Source organism: Gorilla gorilla, chromosome 16 (genome assembly GCF_029281585.2).
Source record: "Gorilla gorilla gorilla isolate KB3781 chromosome 16, NHGRI_mGorGor1-v2.1_pri, whole genome shotgun sequence".
Taxonomy (NCBI): domain Eukaryota; kingdom Metazoa; phylum Chordata; class Mammalia; order Primates; family Hominidae; genus Gorilla; species Gorilla gorilla.
In genome coordinates, this window is record NC_073240.2 from 76,461,188 (window position 1) to 76,482,094 (window position 20,907).

At 46.0% G+C, this 20,907-nt stretch overlaps 1 protein-coding gene across 7 annotated transcripts in view; it reads right to left on the minus strand.

The window, feature by feature from the left end:
• Positions 1-226: 226 nt before the first annotated feature.
• The window catches only part of SNUPN (snurportin 1), a 40,332-nt gene continuing 19,651 nt past the window's right edge, over positions 227-20,907 (minus strand). For 6 of the 7 annotated variants that reach the window (XM_063699048.1, XM_055363828.2, XM_031002366.3 and 3 more), the window contains exons 7-9: positions 19,304-19,381; positions 15,305-15,385; positions 227-12,861 (exon numbers count right to left, since the gene is read on the minus strand). In XM_063699048.1, coding sequence (XP_063555118.1) covers positions 12,538-12,861; positions 15,305-15,385; positions 19,304-19,381 — 483 coding nt within the window. In that variant the 3' untranslated portion in view covers positions 227-12,537. The remainder of the gene's footprint in view (positions 12,862-15,304; positions 15,386-19,303; positions 19,382-20,907) is intronic. The other variant, XR_008672104.2, reaches the window with a different exon arrangement.

Consider the following 20,907-nt stretch of genomic DNA (forward strand, 5'->3'; position numbering starts at 1 on the left):
CTAAAAATACAAAAATTAGCTGAGTGTGGTGGCACATGCCTATAGTCCCAGCTACTCGGGAGGCTGAAGCAAGAGAATCACTTGAACCTGGGAGGTGGAGGTTGCAGTGAGCCGAGATCGCCCTACTGCACGCCAGCCTGGCAACAGAGTGAGACTCCATCCCAAACAAAGAAACATTATGGTCCATCAATAGAAAACTCAGTAAATAAATTACAGTACACACATACACTGAAATAATAGGTTGACATTTATTGTGTCCTTACATTTACCCCACACATTGTTCTAAATGACTTTCATTGATTTACTCTCACCATAATAGTATAAGAAAGGTGAAACTATGATCCTTATTTTACAAAAAGCATATATACTAGATGCATTGATACAGCCTCCTTACTTTTTTTTTTTTTTTCTGAGATGGAGTCTTGCTGTGTTGCTCAGGCTGGAGTACAGTGGTGCGGTCTCGGCTCACTGCAACTTCCGCCTCCTGGGTTCAAGCAATTCTCTGCCTCAGACTCCCGAGTAGTTGGGATTACAGGCGCCTGCCACTACGCCCAGCTAATTTTTGTATTTTTAGTAGAGATGGGTTTTCACCATGTTGGCCAGACTGGTCGTGAACTCCTGACCTTGTCATCCATCCACCTCGGCCTCCCGAAGTGCTGGGACTACAGGCGTGAGCCACCGCACCCAGCTGTTTTTCTTTTGTTTGAGATGGAGTCTCGCTCTGTTACCCAGGCTGGAGTGCAGTGGCACGATCTTGGCTCACTGCAACTTCTACTTCCCTGGCTCAGGTGATTCTTGTGCCTCAGCCTCTCAAGTAGCTGGGATTACAGGCGTGAACCACCACGCCTGGCCCCTCCTTGCGTTTTATTTTTTTTGAGGCAGAGTGTCACTCTGTCACCTCAGCTGGAGTGCAATGGCACGATCTCAGCCCACTGCATCCTCTGCCCCCTCGTTTCAAGCAATTCTCCTGCCTCAGCCTCTCAAGTAGCTGGGATTACAGGTGTGCACCACCACATCTGGCTAATTTTTTTAATTATTATTATACTTTAAGTTCTAGGGTACATGTGCACAATGTGCACGGTTGTTACATATGTATACATGTGTCATGTTGGTGTGCTGCACCCATTAACTCGTCATTTACATTAGGTATATCTCCTAATGCTATCCCTCCCCATGACCGGCCCCGCTGTTTGATGTTCCCCACCCTGTGTCCAAGTGTTCTCATTGTTCAATTCCCATCTATGAGTGAGAACATTTGGTGTTTGGTTTTCTATCCTTGCGATAGTTTGCTGAGAATGATGGTTTCCAGCTTCATCCATGTCCCTACAAAGGACATGAACTCATCCTTTTTTATGGCTGCATAGTATTCCATGGTGTATATGTGCCTCATTTTCTTAATCCAGTCTATCACTAATGGACATTTGGGTTGGTTCCAAGTCTTTGCTATTGTGAATAGTGCCGCAATAAACATACATGTGCACGTGTCTTTATAGTAGCATGATTCATAATCCTTTGGGTATATACCCAGTAATGGGATCGCTGGGTCAAATCATATTTCTAGTTCTAGATCCTTGAGGAATTGCCACACTGTCTTCCACAATGGTTGAACTAGTTTACACTCCCACCAACAGTGTAAAAGAGTTCCTATTTCTCCACATCCTCTCCAGCATCTGTTGTTTCCTGACTTTTTAATGATTGCCATTCTAACTGGTGTGAGATGGTATCTCATTGTGGTTTTGATTTGCATTTCTCTGATGACCAATGATGACGAGCATTTTTTCATGTGTCTGTTGGCTGCATAAATGTCTTCTTTTGAGAAGTGTCTGTTCATATCCTTTGCCCACTTTTTGATGGGGTTGTTTGATTTTTTCTTGTAAATTTGTTTAAGTTCTTTGTAGATTCCGAATATTAACCCTTTGTCAGATGGGTAGATTGCAAAAATTTTCTCCCATTCTGTAAGTTGCCTGTTCACTCTGATGGTAGTTTCTTTTGCTGTGCAGAAGTTCTTTAGTTTAATTAAATCCCATTTGTCTATTTTGGGCTTTTGTTGCCACTGCTTTTGGTGTTTTAGTCATGAAGTCCTTGCCCACGCCTATGTCCTGAATGGTATTGCCTAGGTTTTCTTCTAGGCACCCACACCCAGCCCAGAACAGACATTTTATAAAATAAGACATTTAAATCTCAACAGGCATATAAACAGATGCTTAACTTCACTGATCATCAGAGAAATGCAAATCGAAACTACAATGAGGCCAGGCATGGTGGCTCATGCCTTTAATCTCAGCACTTTGGGAGGCTGAGGCGGGTGGATCACTTGAGGTCAGGAGTTCAAGACCAGCCTGGCCAACATGGTGAAACCTCGTCTCTACTAAAAATACAAATATTAGCAGGGCACACTGGCGCACACCTGTAATCCCAGCTACTCAGGAGGCTGAAACAGGAGAATCGCTTGAACCCGGAAGGCAGATTGCGCCACTGCACTCCAGCCTGGGCAACAGAGTGAGACTCTATCTCAAAATAAATAAATAAATAAAATGAAATAAAATTACAATGAGATACCATCTCACCCCAGTTAAAATGGTTTTTATCCAAAAGACAGGCAATAACAAATGCTGGCAAGGATGTGGAGAATAGGGAACCCTCATATACTTTTGGTGGGAATATAAATTAGTACAACCACTATGGAGAACAATTTGGAGGTTCCTAAAGAAAACCTAAAAATATAGCCAGGTGAGGTGGCTCATGCCTGGAGGCTAAGGCAGGAAGATCACTTGAGTCCAAGATTCCAGGAGTTTGAGTCCAGGCTGGGCAACACAGTGAGACCTCATCTGTACAAAATATAAAGAAAATCAGCTAGGAGTAGTGATGCACACCTGTAGTCCCAGGTACTTGGGAGGCTGAGGTGTGAGGATCACTTGAGCCTGGGAAATAAAGGCTGCAGTGAACTGTGATTACACCACTGCACTCCAGCCTGGGCAAGAGAGTCAGACCTTGTTGAAAAGGGAGGAGAGGGGAGGGGAAGGGAAGCGAGGGAAGGTGTAGGGGAAAAGAGGGGTGAGGGGAGGGGAGGGGGGGAAGGAAGGGGAAGGGAGGAAAAGGGGAGGGGAGGAAAAGGGGAGGGGAGGGAAGGAAAGGGGAGGGGAGGGGGGAGAGGAGGAAAAGGGGAGGGAGGAGGGGAAGGAAGGGGAGGGGAAGAGAGGGGAGTGGGAGGGAAGGGGAGAGGGAGGGGAGGAAAGAAAAGAAAAAGCCAAAAATAAAGCTACCCATCCCACTCCTAGGTATATACCCCAAAGAAATGAAATCAGTATGTTGAAGAGACATCTGCACTCCCATGTTTACTGCTGCACTATTCACAATAGCTAAAATTTGGAAGCAGCCTAAGTGTTCAACAACATATAAATGGATAAAGAAAATGTGGCACAGATACACAATGGAGAACTATTAAGTCATAAAAAAGAATGAGGCCGGGTACAGTGACTCACGCCTATAATTTCAGCACTTTGGGAGGCCGAGGGGCAGATCACTTGAGGCCAGGGGTTGAAGACCAGCCTAGCCAACATGATGAAACCCTGTCTCTGTTTAAAAAAATACTAAAAATACAAAAATTAGCCGGGTGTGGTGGCGCATACCTGTAATCCCAGCTACTCGGGAGGCTGAGGCATGAGAATCGCTTGAACCTGGGAGGCAGAGGTTGCAGTGAGCCAAGATTGTGCCACTGCACTCCAGACTGGGTGACAGAGTGAGACTCTGTCTCAAAAAAAAAAAAAAAAAAGAGAGATCCTGTCATTTGCAACAACATGGATGGAACTGAAGGTCATTATGTTAAGTGAAATAAGCCAGGCACAGAAAGACAAACTTCCCATGTTCTCACTTATTTTGTAGGAGCTAAAAATTAAAATAATTGAACTCATGGAGATAAAGAGTAGAAGGATGGTAACCAGAGGATGGGAAGGGTAGTGGGGGGTGAGGGAGAAGTGGGGATGGTTAATGGGTACAGAAAAATAGAAAGAATGAATAAGAGCCAGGTGCAATGGCTCATGCCTATAATCCTTGCACTTTGGGAGGCCAAGGCAAGTGGATGGCTTGAGCTCAGGAATTTGAGACCAGCCTAGGCAACATGGCAAGACTCTGTCTCTACTAAAAATACAAAAAAGATCACTTGAGCCTGGGAGGCAGAGGTTGCAGTGAGCTGAGATCACGCCACTGCACTCCAGCCTGGGTGACAGAGTGAGACCCTGTCTCAAATTAAAAAAAAAAAATGAGTAAGGTGTATTTGCTAGCACAACAGGGTGACTATAGTACAAAATAATTTAATCGTACATTTCAAAATAATTAAGAATATAATTGGATTGTTTGTAACACAAAGGATAAATGCCTGGGATGGATACCCCATTTACCTTGATGTGATTATTATGCGTTGCATGCCTGTATGAAAATATCTCATGTGACCCATAAATATATACATCTACTATGTGATGTACCCACAAAAAAGAAAAAGAGAAAGAAAAAAAATAGCATAAGTTTCAGGTCTCTGTCTAGAAAGCTTATCCTCCCCTCCCAGCACCTTCTTCACCAGACATATCTGATTCATCCTTAAGGTCTCAGCTCAAAAGTCACTTCCCCAGCAAGATCTTCCTTGATTACTCCCTAAACTGAACTGCACTTTCTGAGACTCATAGCACCCTTTTATTCGTCAGATCAGAGAGCTGATCACAATTTGTAATTATGCACTTGTTTCTACATTCATTGGCCTAGTGTTTGTGTGCCTTACTAGATTGTAAGCTTCAGGACGGCAGGAACCACATCTGTCCTGTTGGCCCCTGAACTCCCAGCATCTAGAACCTAGAACATAGTAGGCAATCCCTTGATAAATGTGTTGAATGACTGAATCAAGGAAGATGGCCACCTTATCTATGAGACATATCTTACCATTTTCCCCTCTCTTTTGTTGTATTTATTTGGGTTTAAGAATAGACATACTTCCAATGCTGGAGGTGGAATTTTATAACCTTCTCCACCAAACACTTTTATTTCTAAAATCCAAAGCTCCTCTCAAACATTGCTCCAAAATTTCTACTGCCTATAAAAGAGACTTGTGTTGTGCTATAAAGATGATTTAAGGCTGGGCGCGGTGGCTCACGCCTGTAATCCCAGCACTTTGGGAGGCTGAGGCGGGTGGATCACGAGGTCAGGAGTTCGAGACCAGCTTGACCAATGTGGTGAAACCCCATCTCTACTAAAAATACAAAAATTAGCTGGGCGTGGTGGCGCGTGCCTGTAATCCCAGCTACTCAGGAGACTGAGGCAGGAGAATTGCTTGAACCCGGGAGGCGGAGGTTGTAGTGAGCCAAGATTGCACCATTGCAATCCAGCCTGGGCTACAGAGCAAGACTCCATCTCAAAAAAAAAAAAAAGATGATTTGGCTATAAAAGATTCACCCCACCCTGCCAAAAGAAAGAAAGGTGGGCACAGTGGTGCACGTCTGTAGCCCCAGACACTCAGGAGGCCGAGATGGGAGAATTGCTTGAGCCCAGGTGTTCAAGACCAGCCTGGGCAATGTAGTTGAGAACCCATCTCTAAAAAATATCTATCTATATAGAGTGCAATGGTATAATTATAGCTAATTGCAGCTCTAACTCCTGGCCATAGGAGATCCTCCTACCTCAGCCTTCCAAGCAGCTAGGACTACAGGCACATATCACCATGCCCAGCTAATTTTTAAATTTTTTGTAGAGACAAGGTCTCGCTCTGTTGGCCAGGCTGGTCTGGAACTCCTGGCCTCAAGAAATCCTCCTGCCTTGGCCTCCCAAAGCACTGGGATTATAGGTGTGAACCACCATGCCCAGTCTCATTTCTTTATTAGAAAGGACAGCTAGGGTGATTGCCTTTCCCTTTTCCAATGTACAAAGTTAGTTTTTAAGCTATCCTTTTAATCACGTACACAGAACTAAATATAGTTCTTGTTCCTAAAAGTCTGCAGCATATCCAAGCACCTGTTAGCAGCTTGCCACACACCTCCATTCAGCTTTCTCAGCAAGGTCACTCCTCTGTGCAGCAGCAGAGAGGAGGGGCTCTCCTCCAGGGTGCATTCTCATTCCACCTTAGTATTTCTTCATTCACTCAACTAAAAGTTATTGACGTAACAAGTGCCAAGCATAATGCCAGGCACTGGGGACCTAAAGATGAGGAAGACCAGGTTCATGACCTCATGGAACTTGCTAGCTAATAGAAGGAGTATGTAGTAAAGAACTTAACCTTGCAAAGAGAGTTCTGGCCTTTGCCCTTCGCTCCTGGGAGGTAAGCTCTAAGCCCTTGGAATGTCTTGCCTGATAAAAGTATCTTTGTTTACCAGGAGGCAGACCTTAGGCCACACTGGACAGTCTAACAATGTGATTTAGGCAGAAGTCTTTGGGGCGTACCAGATAGTTTAGCAATGTGATGAGGGAGGAGGGAAAACTTTGGATCACACTTTATCAGGTAGACTTCTGGAGGGGCTGGAGACTGAGGTCAGTCACATGGGCAGACAATCAGGTCCACATGACTGAGCCCCAATAAAAATTTTAGACATCATTCCAGCCAGACGCGGTGGCTCATGCCTGTAATCCCAGCACTTTGGGAGGCCAAGGTGGGCAGATCACCTGAGGTCAGGAGTTCAAGACCAGCCTGGCCAACATGGGGGAAACCCTGTCTCCACTTAAAATACAAAAATTAGCTGGACGTGGTGGCAGATGCCTGTAATTCCAGCTACTTGGGAGGCTGAGGCAGGAGAATCACTTGAACCCAGGAGGTGGAGGTTGCAGTGAGCCAAGATTGTGCCACTGCACTCCAGCCTGGGCCACAGAGCAAGACTCCATCTCAAAACAACAACAAGACAAAAAAAACTTTGGACATCAAAGCTCAGGTGAGACTGCCTGATTGGCAATACTCTGTGAGTATTGTTACACATACTGGGAAAATTAACTCTGTCCATGATTCCACTGGGAGCTCTGCATTTGGAACTTTCCTGCTTTCTGCTCCATGCATCTCTTCCCTTGGCCGACTTTACTCTGTTTCCTTTCACTGTGATTAAACTGTGATTGTGACCATAACAGCTTTTTTTTTTTTTTTTTGAGACGGAGTCTCGCTCTGTCACCCAGGCTGGAGTGCAGTGGCGCGATCTCGGCTCACTGCAACCTCTGCCTCCCGGGTTCACACCATTCTCCTGCCTCAGCCTCCCAAGTAGCTGACATGCAGTGGTCAGCTACAGAGACTACAGGCACCCGCCACCATGTCCAGCTAATTTTTTTAAATTTTTAGTAGAGACAGGGTTTCACCATGTTGGCCAGGCTGGTCTCGAACTCCTGACCTCATGATCCACCCGCCTCGGCCTCCCAAAGCACTGGGATTACAGGCATGAGCCACTGCGCCCGGCCCACATCTTGATATTTTTGAATGCTAGCTTGAAGGACCTATTTCAGAGTGCCCCTTACATTTTTTTTTTTCTTTTTGAGACGGAGTCTTGCTATGTCGCCCAGGCTGGAGTGCAGTGGCCTGATCTCGGCTCACCACAAGCTCCGCCTCCCAGGTTCATGCCATTCTCCTGCCTCAACCTCCCGAACATCTGGGACTACAGGTGCCCGCTACCACGCCCGGCTAATTTTTTGTATTTTTAGTAGAGATGGGTTTTCACCGTGTTAGCCAGGATGGTCTCGATCTCCTGACCTCGTGATCCGCCCGCCTCGGCCTCCCAGAGTGCTGGGATTACAGGCATAAGCCACCGCGCCTGGCCTCCACCTGGTCATATTTCTTTAGGGATTATCAAACTACCTCTTGCCACCTGTTTTAAAGATGGTTGTGTTGGCTGGGCATGGTGGCTCATGCCTGTAATCCCAGCACTTTGAGAGGCTAAGGTGGGCAGATCACTTGAGCTCAGGAGTTTGAGACCAGCCTGGGCAACATGGCGAAACCTTGTCTCTAAAAAAAAATACAAAAATTAGCCAGGCGTGGTGGCTCATGCCTGTAATCCCAGCTACTTGAGAGGCTGAAGCAGGAGGATCACTGGGAGGTCAAGGCTGCAGTAAGCTATTATTGCACCACTGTACTCCAGCCTGAGCAACAGGGTGAGCCCCTGTCTCAAAAAAGGAAAAAAAAAAAAAAGATGGTTGTGTTATAGGTTGCTATGACTGCATATTAGTTTTCTAGCCAGCCCTCTAAACAGCACCCAGTTTCTTTTTTTTTGTTTGTTTCTTTTCTTTTCTTTTCTTTTTTTGAGACGGAGTTTCACTTTTATTTCCCAGGCATGGAGTGCAATGGCGCAGTCTTGGCTCACCACAACCTCTGCCTCCTGGGTTGATTCTCCTACCTTAGCCTCCCAAGTAGCTGGGATTATAGGCATGCACCACCACGCCCCACTAATTTTGTATTTTTAGTAGAGACAGTCAGGCTGGTCTCTCCATGTTGGTCAGGCTGGTCTCGAACTCCCGACCTCAGGTGATCCACCTGCCTTGGGCTCCCAAAGTGCTGGGACTACAGGCGTGAGCCACTGCGCCCAGCACCCAGTTTCTTTTTATTGTAGAGTCATCTTCCCATGCAATATATTTGAGTGATGCTATAGTCTGGGATAATTGCCCTCCCTTAGTCAAGTGTCAGGTTCATAACTCAAGATGGGCCAATCACATTCTCCTCCCACCTCAGCTCCCAAGTAGCTGGGACTACAGCCAGCACGCCTGGCTATTTTTGTATTTTTTGTAGAGACGGGGTTTCGCCATGTAGCCCGGGCTGGTCTTGAACTCCTGGGCTCAAGTGATCCACCCATCTTGGCTTCCTAGAGTGTGGGATTACAGACGTGAGCCATCACACGGTCCCTAACTGATACTATTGCCATGGCCTACCTTGCTTGCCTTGGCAGGAGGGCCAGCTTAGCATGAGTTAGCAAAGAACCACTATTTGAGATCACCTATTTTATCTCAAGTACTGCTGGAACCCATGCACCTAGAAAAGACCAGGGTTTTCAACCAGTAGATCCAGAATAAGCAGTCTTATTGAATCAAAGGATATATCAGCCAAAATAATCAACAAGCACAACTTGATATTTTTGAATGGTAGCTTGAAGGACCTATCTCAGAGTGCCCCTTACATTTTTAACTAAGAAGCCAGTATTATCTATTGATCACTGAATAGCAGTGTGTCCCCTGGTCGTATTTCTCTAACTCTGTCTTTTTTTGTTGTTACAAAAACTGCCAGCTCTCACAGTGATTTTACCACACCTATGTATTTACAATCTTTTTTTTTTATTTTTTTTATTATTATTTTTTTTTTTTGAGACTGAGTCTCACTCTGTCACCCAGGCTGGAGTGCAATGGCGTGATCTCGGCTCACTGCAACCTCTGTCTCCTGGGTTCAAGCGATTCTCCTGCCTTAGCCTCCTGAGTAGCTGAGACTACAGGCATGTGCCACCACACTCAGCTAATTTTTTGTATTTTTAGTAGAGACGGGGTTTCACCATGTTAACCAAGATGCTCTTGATCTCCTGACCTTGTGCTCCTCCCACCTTGGTCTCCCAAAGTGCTGGGATTACAGGCGTGAGCCACCGCGCCCGGTTTACAGTCTGCGAAAAGTCATGCTGAGTTCCAGTGGCTGCATTGGAAGAGTTTGTGTCACCCTAATCCACTTGTGTTTGGCAGTGATTTATCCACATTTGCTATTTCTCCACTTGGTCATTTCTCATTAATGTCTAAACCTACTGAAACCTGGCTTCTGTTCCTGCCACTTCAAGTCCTCTCAAAGGACTAGTGGTCTCCTGTTTTCCAAATCTGAGGGACATTTCCCCAGCTTTTTCTTACCTGACTTCAGCTGCCATCTATGTGCTGATACCTCCAGACCTGTATCTATCTACTTGCCATTCATCTCCAGTCACCTTAATACTCAGCATGTCCCAAACTGAACTCAATACCTTTCCTCCTCAATCCCCCTCAACTGTGCTTTTCCTGGGATCCTTGTCCTTGTTAGTGGCACTCAGTCACCCATATTAGGAATCTAGGAATCATCACAATGATGATTCCATTTCTTATATTTCACAGCTAGTGAGTCATCATGTCCTTTAATTCCCACCTCTCTCTTCATTTCCTCTACAACCTTAATTCAGGTCTTCATCATCTCTCTCATAGGGTACTGCCAGATCCTCCTACCTAGTTTCCCTGCCACTAGTCTTTTCCCCTTTGAATCCATCCCTGCCATCGCAGAGTGATCCTTTCTAAAAATATAAGTTTGATCATGTTACTTCAAGGATGTACCACTGACTGCAAGATACATGTGAAGCTTCTCATCCTGCCATGCAAGTTCATTCATGACCTGACCTTAGTATATCTCTCCAGCCTCATAAATTACCTTGCCTCCTTTGCTGCCTACTTTTCAGTGATGCTGTTTTACAGTTCTGTGTATAAATGCATCTGTTTCATACTTTTCCCCTACACCATCCCCTCTCACTCTGACTTCATTCACCTGGTGGATATACCTATTCGTCTTTGAAGGACTCCATTCAAAAGACACCTGTTTGAACATTTTCCTCTGCAGGTAGAGTAGCCATTCTTTGTGCCCTCCCCATCCATACAGCCAGCTCTCACAGTGATTATAATATTTTATCACACTTATGTATTTACATATATATTTCCCAAACTCAGGGAATAGTCCACAGACTACCATTACTTTGGATACCAGTTGCAAGTTTGGGGAACCCTAAGACTACCCTCTGGTTATATAATTCGCCACAAGGATTCACAGACCTCATTGAAAGCTGTTATAGTCTCTGGGCGCAGTGGCTCACACCTGTAATCCCAGCTACTCAGGAGGGTGAGGCAGGAGAATCGTCTGAACTGGGGAGGCGGAGGTTGCAGTGAGCCGAGACTGTGCCACTGCACTCCAGCCTGGGCAACACAGCAAGACTCTATCCCAAAATAAAAAAAAAAAAATCAAGTTGTGATTGTTAATAATTTTGGCTGATATATCCTTTGATTCATGCAGCTGTCCCCAGAGTGTGTGTGCCTGTAGTGCCTGTGTGCACCCTTTGGGGAAGTAGTCCTTCCAGACCTGATTATTTCTGAACAGAGTATGGCCAAGTCACTATTGACACTAGCATGCATAGCTTCTGAACTGATACGGTTGGCTGCTGATAGCACAGACTAGAGCACTCAGAAAATTATCAAACAGAGACTAAATGTTTAGGCACTTAAAACATGCTCCTTGGCAAGAGGAACACAATGTTCCTATTACAGAATTGACCTAAATTCAGGAAAGAGCTTATTGATGTAGGCAAATGCTTGAATCTGCAGCCAGCAGGATCATCAGTGGATGAGGGTGGGAGCGGGGAGTCTTCCAATTTTACAAGGTCAGCTTGAGCAACTCTCTAAGAGCCGACACTAAGACTAGTTCCACTGGATGTACTGAAGTTGTGTAATCAGGCTCCAAATAACTACTACCTCTGCCCGAATCTGTTCCCAGAACTAATCAACATGCAGGGACCACTGCATGTCAGACAAGAGCTGACCTGGATCCCTGTGAAAATTTGTCCACAGGACACTAGTGCTGCTGGAGGGAATGGTGAAGTACTTGTATCCATGACAGAGTCCTAGAAAGATGGGAAGCAATGTGGGAGCTGACTGAAGCCACAGGAAGTGGGATCCATTTCCTGAATACAAAGCAGAAACTAATTAGTCAGTTTCCAACACAATCTTCCATTCTCACAGCTGCCAAAGAGCTCTAGTTCACAAATCTCAAGAGACCTTGCCTGCTCAAAGTTCTTTCTTAGCTCCCTTCATCCATGACACAAAATCTAAAACCTGCTATCTCTCTCCAGCCTCTTCTCCCAAACTGTCCTGGTGGGCTTCTTTTCTCACAGGAGTGTGAGCTCCTCAAGGGCAGGGACTAAGTACTGTCCACCTCCATAACCCCTCTACTTGGCAGGGGCCTAGGACAAGCTTATCTCCTGGTAGGCACAAATGTTTGCTGAAGGAGTGAATGAACTACATTTGCATTTTATCTCTGGCAATGTCTAAACCAAAGAAAATCACACTTGTCTTCTCAGAAGAGGGAACATATTCAAATACCCAGAATTGCAGTTCCTGGTAAAACCTTTCGGCAGCAGCAACTGGAAACTCAGCAGAATCTTTGAGTACTAAAAAGAGTGAAATGGGCCAAGACTTGAACAGCCATGGTTGAAGTAGCCCAGGGGACTGAGATGGGAAGGGGAGATTCATGGCTATCTAAAGCTTAAGAACCACAAACCAGTTCTTTCTTACTAATCACATGTATTTACATTGTGGATCTGGGATACACTTATCACAGTAGGAGCTGCTCAAATCAATCTGAATGCTACGCAATCTGGGAACCTCCCCATAACTGTTTGAGCCAGCATTTCAGATTATAGATAAGCTGTTTCCAGCTGGACTGGGTTTGGAAAGTTCACTCTAAAGAATGAAGTCACCTGTTGTCACTGTCCTCCTCTCCAGGATTCCTTTTGGGGCCAGGTACCATCCTGTGGCTCCTTAAGGAGGCTTCTCTCTTTAATTCTCCATGAGGCATCCAGGGTGGTCTGGGCTATGGGAAGAACCCTTCAACTTGGGAGTAGACAGGTGCTCCAACTCATAGTGCCCATTCTCAGAGGCCTTGTGTGTGAGTTTCTCCTTCATGCCTTCCTTCTGGCTCTTCTTGTGCTCCATAATCTGCTGGAGCTGGTGCCCAGCATAGTCTGGCTTGGTGGTCAGCGGGCCAGCCGGCACAGCTACACCAAGGACATCTGACACCATGTAGGGGCGCAGCCAGCCCACTAAGGGAGTGCTTCCGGGGCTGTAGTGGGTCTGTTTGTGGTAGAAGAGAAGTCCATCTACCTATAAGACGGGGGGAAATTGAGGATCAAATGACTTCTGGGGCCACATGTTTCCAGGAGAGCCTATACACACAAGGGCAGCTCTTGTGGTCCGACTCCTTTTTCTGGGTCACTGACAGAGGAAAGAGTCCCAGCTTCTCACACATGCCGTTTCTCTAAATAAAGAAATGGCCTAGAAAACTAAATTTGAGAAAATAAAAACATTGGCTGGGCGTGGTGGCTCATGCTTATAATCCCAGCACTTTGGAGGCTGAGGCAGGCAGATTGCTTGAGCTCAGGAGTTTGAGACCAGCCTGGGCAACATGGTAAGACTCCATTTCTACTAAAAATTCAAAAAAATAGCCAGGCATGTGTGGCACATGCCTGTAATCCCAGCTACTCGGGTGGCTGAGACACAACAACCACTTGAACCCAGTAGGCAGAGGATGCAGTGAGCTGAGACTGCACCACTGCACTCCAGCCTGGCGACAGAGTGAGACTCTGTCTCAAAAAAAGAAAAAAAAAAAAAGAAAAGAAAAACATAAATAGCACTTTCCTGTTTACAGAGTGCTTTCCTGCCCACTATTTTACTATCTTACCCATGACGGTGTCTGAGAGATGGGGCTGCTCATACTCAGGGAGTTCTGAGGACCTCCTTAAAACACACAGTGAGTAGGAAGCAGGACTTCAACTTGAACTCTGGTCTTCTGTCCCCAGATTCCACGGACTTTCCACCACTTAGGGGTCTGTGTTGTGGTGGATGAGCTCTGTGCATGGAATGAAAAGCAGAGGAACTGGACAGGCCCCTCTGGGGCAGCAGATTGCTGCACACAGTGGAAATAGGCTGTCCAGATGCCCTGCTTCCCTGGCTACTGTTGGTTGCCTAAACCTCCCCCTAAATTGTTTGTGAGCCATGTTCTGGGAAACAGTTTTTCTCAACGGGAAGACCTCCTACAGTCCCACATTTTATTTTCTATGATTCAGTGACTCATCTCTAAAAAGCATTTATTGTCACTGGGGCATAAGGGTTATAAATAAAGATGGTATTCTTACCACCTTCTTAACTGACTCCCAGAAATGCTGGCAACTCAGCCTTTGCCATTTCCTTATTTGGGAAGCTGTGATCCTTATATAAAATTACATCCAGTTCAAGCAAATGCTTGCAGTGACTGGGCAGATTTTTTTTTTTTTCTTTCTGAGATGGAGTTTCGCTCGTTGCCCAGGCTGCAGTGGAGTGCAGTGGTGCGATCTCAGCTCAGTGCAACCTCCGCCTCCCGGGTTCAAGAGATTCTCCTGCCTCAACTTCCCAAGTAGCTGGGACTACAGGTGTGTGCCACCATGCCTGGCTAATTTTTGTATTGTTAGTAGAGCCGGGGTTTCACCATGTTGGCGACGCTGGTCTTGAACTCCTGACCTCAGGTGATCCAACTGCCTCGACCTCCCAAAGTGCTGGGATTACAGGTGTGAGCCACTGTGCTCAGCCAAGGCAGAATTTTTAAGGGAATGATGGGCAAAGGAAAATGTGCTTGTTGAGCCTAGAGAAGGTAGCTGCAGGTTCTGAGGCTGACAAGACTGTTGAGGACTGGGGAGCCTCTGGGGCTGTGAGGTTTGTTTTTTTTTGAGACAGAGTCTTGCGCTGTTACCCAGGCTGGAGTGCAGTGGCTCAATCTCGGCTCACTGCAACCTCTGCCTCCCAAGTTCAAGTGATTCTCCTGCCTCAGCCTCCTGAGTAGCTGGGATTACAGGCATGTGCCAATACGCCCAGCTAATTTTTGTATTTTTAGTAGAAACGAGGTTTTGCCATGTTGGCCAGGCTGGTCTTGAACTCCTGACCTCAAGTGATCCACCGGTCTCGGCCTTCCCAAGTGCTGGGATTATAGGCGTGAGCCACCATGCCCAGCCGCTGTGAGACTTTCAGTGCTAAAACAGGGCGAGTCCTGAGCAAACTGGAATGAGGTGGTCACCTGACTCATGCTCCTGCTCAGCAAGTGCTACTGTCCCCAAGGGCCATCTTCTTTGGTGAGGAAAGGATTAGGGATTTGGACATTTGTTGGAGTCATTCAGTCACAGAAGCCCCTTCACTTTACAAGCAGCCACGACAGCCAAACTAGGGACCTGGGTCTCAGCTTGCAGTAGGAAGAGGCACACAAGAAGGATCTAGGCATGCAAGTCTTGCTCCTATCTGGGCCTCAGTTTCTCCAGACCTCAGTTTCTCCATCTGTAAGATGAGGGAGTTGGACGAGCTGTCCATTAAGGGCCCTTCCAGTGCCAGCATTCTGACTTATCCAGCAGGGGTGGAGCTCAGGCTCTGAAGGGCAGCAAGTACATCCTTTCTCCAGAATCAGCTTTGTCCCATTCTGATGCTTTGACACAGCACAATCAAGGAATATTTTAAGACTTTGTGTAACTAAGTCTCTCTGCAGCCTATCATCATGTCAAGGCAATAAAGACAATGGTTTCGTTACCTCAAAAGGGAAATCCATAGATAGCACATCACACAGGCTTTCGGGAGTGCAAGGGAAGTTCTTTAGCCCCACAAATTTAAACTGAAATAGAAATTAGAACAAGGAATTAGTACGTTATAAATGATACTGGCCCAAGCAATTGAAAATCTCTGTCAGGCCAGGCATAGTGGCTCACACCTGTAATCCCAGCACTTTGGGAGGCAAAGTCAGGAGGATCACCTGAGGTCAAGAAATCAAGACAAGCCTGGCCAACATGGTGAAACCCCGTCTGTACTAAAAATACAAAAATTAGCCAGGCATAGTGGCATGTGCCTGTAGTCCAAGCTACTTGGGAGGTTGAGGCAGGAAAATAGCTTGAACCCAGGAAGGGGAGGTTGCAGTGAGCCATGATCATGCCACTGCACTCCAGACTGGGTGACAGAGCAAGACTCCATCTCAAAAAAAGCAAAAAGAAAAGAAAATCTCTGTCAAAGAAGAAAAACTTGTAGTCCCAGCTACTTGGGAGGCTGCTGAGGTAGGAGGATCACTTGAGCCTGAGGTCAAGGCTGCAGTAAGCTCAGATTGTGCCACTGCACTCCAGCCTGAGTGACAGAGCCAGACCCTGTCTCAAAAACCAAACCAAACCAAACTAAACCAAGCCAAAACAAAAAAACAAAGAAGAAAAGTTTTCAGTCTCATCCTTCTCTACTAATTCCCCTCTACTTACTCTCTTAACTACTAGGTCGTGGTTCCCAATCTTCCCTCCCCCTTTTTTTCAAGAGATGAGATCTCATTCTGTCACCCATGCTAGAGAGCAGTGGCACAATCACAGCTCACTGCATCCTCAAATTCCTGGGCTCAAGGGATTCTCCCACCTCAGTTTCCCAGTATGCTGGGATTATAGGCATGAGCCACTGTACCCAGCCCCAACCTTCTTTTATCCACAAGAATCATCTAGGGAGCTTTTAAAAATTACTGATACTCAGGAGGCTGGAGCAGGAAAATGACATGAACCCGGGAGGCGGAGCTTGCAGTGGGCCGAGACTGTGCCACTGCACTCCAACCTGGGTGACAGAGCGAGACTCCGTCTCTAAAAATAAAAAATAAATAAAAATAAATTACTGATGCTGGACAGGTGTGGTGGCTCACGCCTGTAATCCCAGCACTTTGGGAGGCCAAGAAGGGTGGATCACGAGGTCAGGAGTTCGAGACCAGTCTGACCAATATGGCGAAACCCCGTCTCTACTAAAAATACAAAAATTAGCCAGGCATGGTGGTACATGCCAGTAGTCCCAGCTACTTGGGAGGCTGAGGCAGAAGAATCGCTTGAACCTGGGAGGCGGAGGTAGCAGTGAACTGAGATTGTGCCACTGCACTCTAGCCTGAGCAACAGAGCAAGACTCGGTCTCAAAAAAAAAAAAAAATTACTGATGCACAGGCCCTACCCTGAGATTCTGACTGAACTGGTCTGGGGTGGGATCCAGGTTTTTTGTCGTTTTTTTTGAGACAGGGTTGCGCTGTTTCACCCAGGCTGGAGTGCAGTGGCACAATCACAGCTCACTGCAGCCTCAACCTCTTGGGCTCAAGTGATCCTCCCACCTCAGCCTCTCAAGTAGCTGGGACTATAGGTGCACGCCACCATGCCTAATCTGTTTTTGTATTTTTTTGTAGAGATGGGGTTCTGCTGTGTTGCCCAGGCTGGTCTCAAACTCCTGGGCTCAAACAATCCACCTACCTCAGCCTCAAAGTGATGGGATTATAGGCACACATCACCATACCTGGCTAATTTTTTTGTTTGTATTTCTTTTGTAGAGATGGGGTTTTGCCATGTTGCCCAGGCTGCTCTGAACTACTGAGCTCAGGCAGTCCACCTGCCTTGGCCACCTAAAGTGCTGGGATTACAGATTTGAGTCACTGTGCCTGGCCCAGGTATTTTTTTTTTTGAGACAAAGTCTCGCTCCCTCACCCAGGCTGGGGTGCAGTGGCACGATCTCGGCTAACTGCAAGCTCGGCCTCCTGGGTTCACAGCATTCTCCTGCTCAGCCTCCCAAGTAGCTGGGACTATAGGCGCCCACCACCACGACCAGCTAATTTTTTGTATTTTTAGTAGAAACGGGGTTTCACTGTGTTAGCCAGGATGGTCTCGATCTCCTGACCTCGTGATTCGCCTGTCTCGGCCTCCCAAAGTGCTGGGATTACAGGCGTGAGCTACCGCACCCGGCCTGGCCCAGGTATTTTTTTTAAAGCTCTTCACTGGGCCGGGTGCAGCGGATCACGCCTGTAATCCCAGCACTTTGGGAGGCTGAGGCAGGCAGATCACAAGGTCAGGAGATCGACACCATCCTTGCTAACACAGTGAAACGCCGTCTCTACTAAAAATACAAAAAATTAGCCGGGCATGGCGGAGGGCGCCTGTAGTCTCAGCTACTCAGGAGGCTGAGGCAGGAGAATGCCATGAACCCGGGAGGCGGAGCTTGCAGTGAGCCGAGATCACGCCACTGCACTCCAGCCTGGGTGACGGAGCGAGACTCTGTCTCAAAAAAAAAAAAAAAAAAAAGCTCTCCAGTTGATTTTAACATACAGTCAGGAGTGGGAACCACTGTATTGTACTAGGTTGAGTGGTTGTGTGTTATTCTCTTGGCCCCATGACAGCTACCACTAATAAAGGGCTAGTGAAATCCTTTTCACACCTGCAAGGATTTTTAGACTGAAGCAGCATAACTAAGTGATTAGAACTACAAACTCTAAAGTCAGATTGCTTGGGTTTGAATCCCATTCTGCCAATCATTTAACCTCCATATACTTCCATCTTCCCATCTGTAAAATGGGATAACAACAGCACATATCTACTTCATAGGGTTACTGTGTGGATTCAGTGAGATAATATACATAGAGCACTTAAACCAGTGTCTTAGAGAGAGCAGTCTTCCCCTTCCTCAATGCATGTTCCTCCAGGACCTACATGATAATAACATCACTGAAAGTACTGATCATATTTATTCTCCTATAACTGGTTGTCCAATTCCCTTTAACTTTTTTTTTTTTTTTGGTGACAGAGTCTCGCTCTGTTGCCCAGGCTGGAGTACAGTGGCGCAATCTTGGCTCACTGCAACCTCCGCCTCCCGGGTTCAAGTGGTTCTCCTGCCTCAGCCTCCCAAGTAGCTGGGATTACAGGCGGGCACCACTACACTTGGCTAATTGTTTTTGTATTTAGTAGAGACAGGGTTTTGCCACGTTGGTCAGGCTGGTCTCGAATTCCTGACCTCAAATGATCCACCTGCCTCGGCCTCCCAAAGTGCTGGGATTACAGGCGTGAGCCACAGCGCCTGGCCCTTGGCTTTAACATTTTTTGTGAGCAATCCAAGCAAATGCCAATCTGCAGGGCTAATAAAATGCCCTGAAAATAGGTGTCACATATTTAAATCACTTATTATTATTGAGTGCCTACCATGAGTATTATGTTAGGAGGACTTGCATATTTATATAATTTGGTTCTTATAACAACCCTGTAAATTAGATGTTATTATCCTATTTTTCAGATGGAAAATCTAAGGGTAAGTGAGATTATTAACTTAACTTAGTAATAAATTTTTTTTAGTCTTTTTTTAGTTATTATTACTTCAATAGGTTTTTGGGGAAGAGGTAGTGTTTGGTTACATGAATAAGTTCTTTTGTGGTGATTTCTGAGATTTGGTGCACCCACCACCCAAGCAGCGTACACTACACCCAATTATCCCTCACCCCCCTTACCCTTCCCCAGAGTTCCCAAAGTCCATTGTGTCATTCTTATGCCTTTATATCCTCATAGCTTAGCTCCCAATTATGAGTGAGAACATAGGATGTTAAATTAGTAATAATAAAAGCCAAAAATGGAATTCAGATCTACATGATTGATACTCTTCCCTTTATACCATGCTGCCTCAAAAAAGATCATTTCATACATAATGATTATATTTAGATAACAGACCAATCCACACTACTCCCCATAAGGAACTCGGTGATCCTAACACCAGGCCTTACAGGATTAAGTTTGGTTTTCTCTCCCAGTCCTTCTTCTTCTGGTAACTTTGAATGCATCCAGTAGAATCGGAAATCAGTCTGCCACAGAGAAGGGAAACAGAAAGATGAAATACTTTCCATTTCAAACTCTAATATAAACAAAAACACCCCATGCTATTTTTTTTTTTTTTTTTTGAGATGGAGTCTTGCTCTGTCACCCAGGCTGGAGCGCAATGGTACAGTCTCGGCTCACTGTAACCTCTGCCTCCCAAGTTCAAGCGATTCTCCTGCCTCCCGAGTAGCTGGGACTACAGGCGCCCACTACCACACCAGGCTAATTTTTGTATTTTTGTTAGAGACAGGGTTTCACCATGTTGGCCAGAGTGGTCTCCATCTCCTGACCTCTTGATCTCTCCACCTCGAGCCTCCCAAAGTGCTGGGATTACAGGTGTGAGCCACCGCACCCACCGGGCCTCTTCATTCTTTGAAATTATTTTGCTTTTGGAAATTTAAAAAGATACATACAGTCTTTTGTTTAAATTATAAAAATATATTTGGTTTTAGTTACCAAATTTGTAGGTTGTGAATACATGTAATAAAATATCCTTCAGCAGAATTAAAGGAAAATATGTTCTAGATTGAATTTATGTTCAATCTATGTTCAATCAATTTATGTTCAACCAAGTTGTAGGCTTGGTTCTACACTTGGGCAAGGTACTTAAGACCTGTGCTTCTTAGCATCTCAGCTTCCATATCTATATGTCAAGGACAGGCCAGGTGCAGTCATTCATGCCCAGCACTTCGGCAGGCCAAAGTGGGTGGATCACTTGAGGTCAGGAGTTCAAGACAGCCTGGCCAACATGGTGAAACGCCGTCTCTACTAAAAATACAAAAATTAGCTGGGTGTGGTGGCAAGCGCCTGTAATCCCAGCTACTCAGAAGGCGGAGGCAGGAGAAGTGCTTGAACCCAGGATGCGGAGGTTGCAGTGAGCCCAGATCGCACCACTGCACTCCAACCTGGGCGACAGAGCGAGACTCCGTCTCAAAGAAAAAAAAGGATAATAATAGTACTTACCTTACAATAAGGACGTGTTGTAAGGGATTTAATGAGCTAATGCAGAAAGTGCTTAGCAATGCACATCTTGATTGTTATTGTTTGAATGAGATGCACCTTAGAATTCTGAGTACCAATACCTAGCATGTTTTGGAAACCTAGTATGCGGGAATGGCTTAGAAAGAAGCAGCCTATGGTGACAGCCTGCATGAAGATCACTGGAGGCCTGTTCACACATCAGCCTCAGGCCCATTTCTACAATGTTCTGATATGCCTGGTCTGGAGACTACACATTGAGAACCACTATGATAAACTAATTGACAGGGAGCAAAAGGAAGTACCAAAACCCCCAAACCCACCATTATACAACTGGGACAATGACGGGGAGAGTGTTATTAACAGGGATGGAGCCCGGTGGGGCTCACTCAGCCTCACCTGATGACTGCTGCTGTTACCTGTTAAGAATCACCAACAGTAAAATGTTGGGGGTATGGTGAAACTGAAGGGGAGAATATTGGGGCCTCTCCTCATTTGAAAAGTCTCCTCCTAGAGCTAACCTTTGAGATTTGAG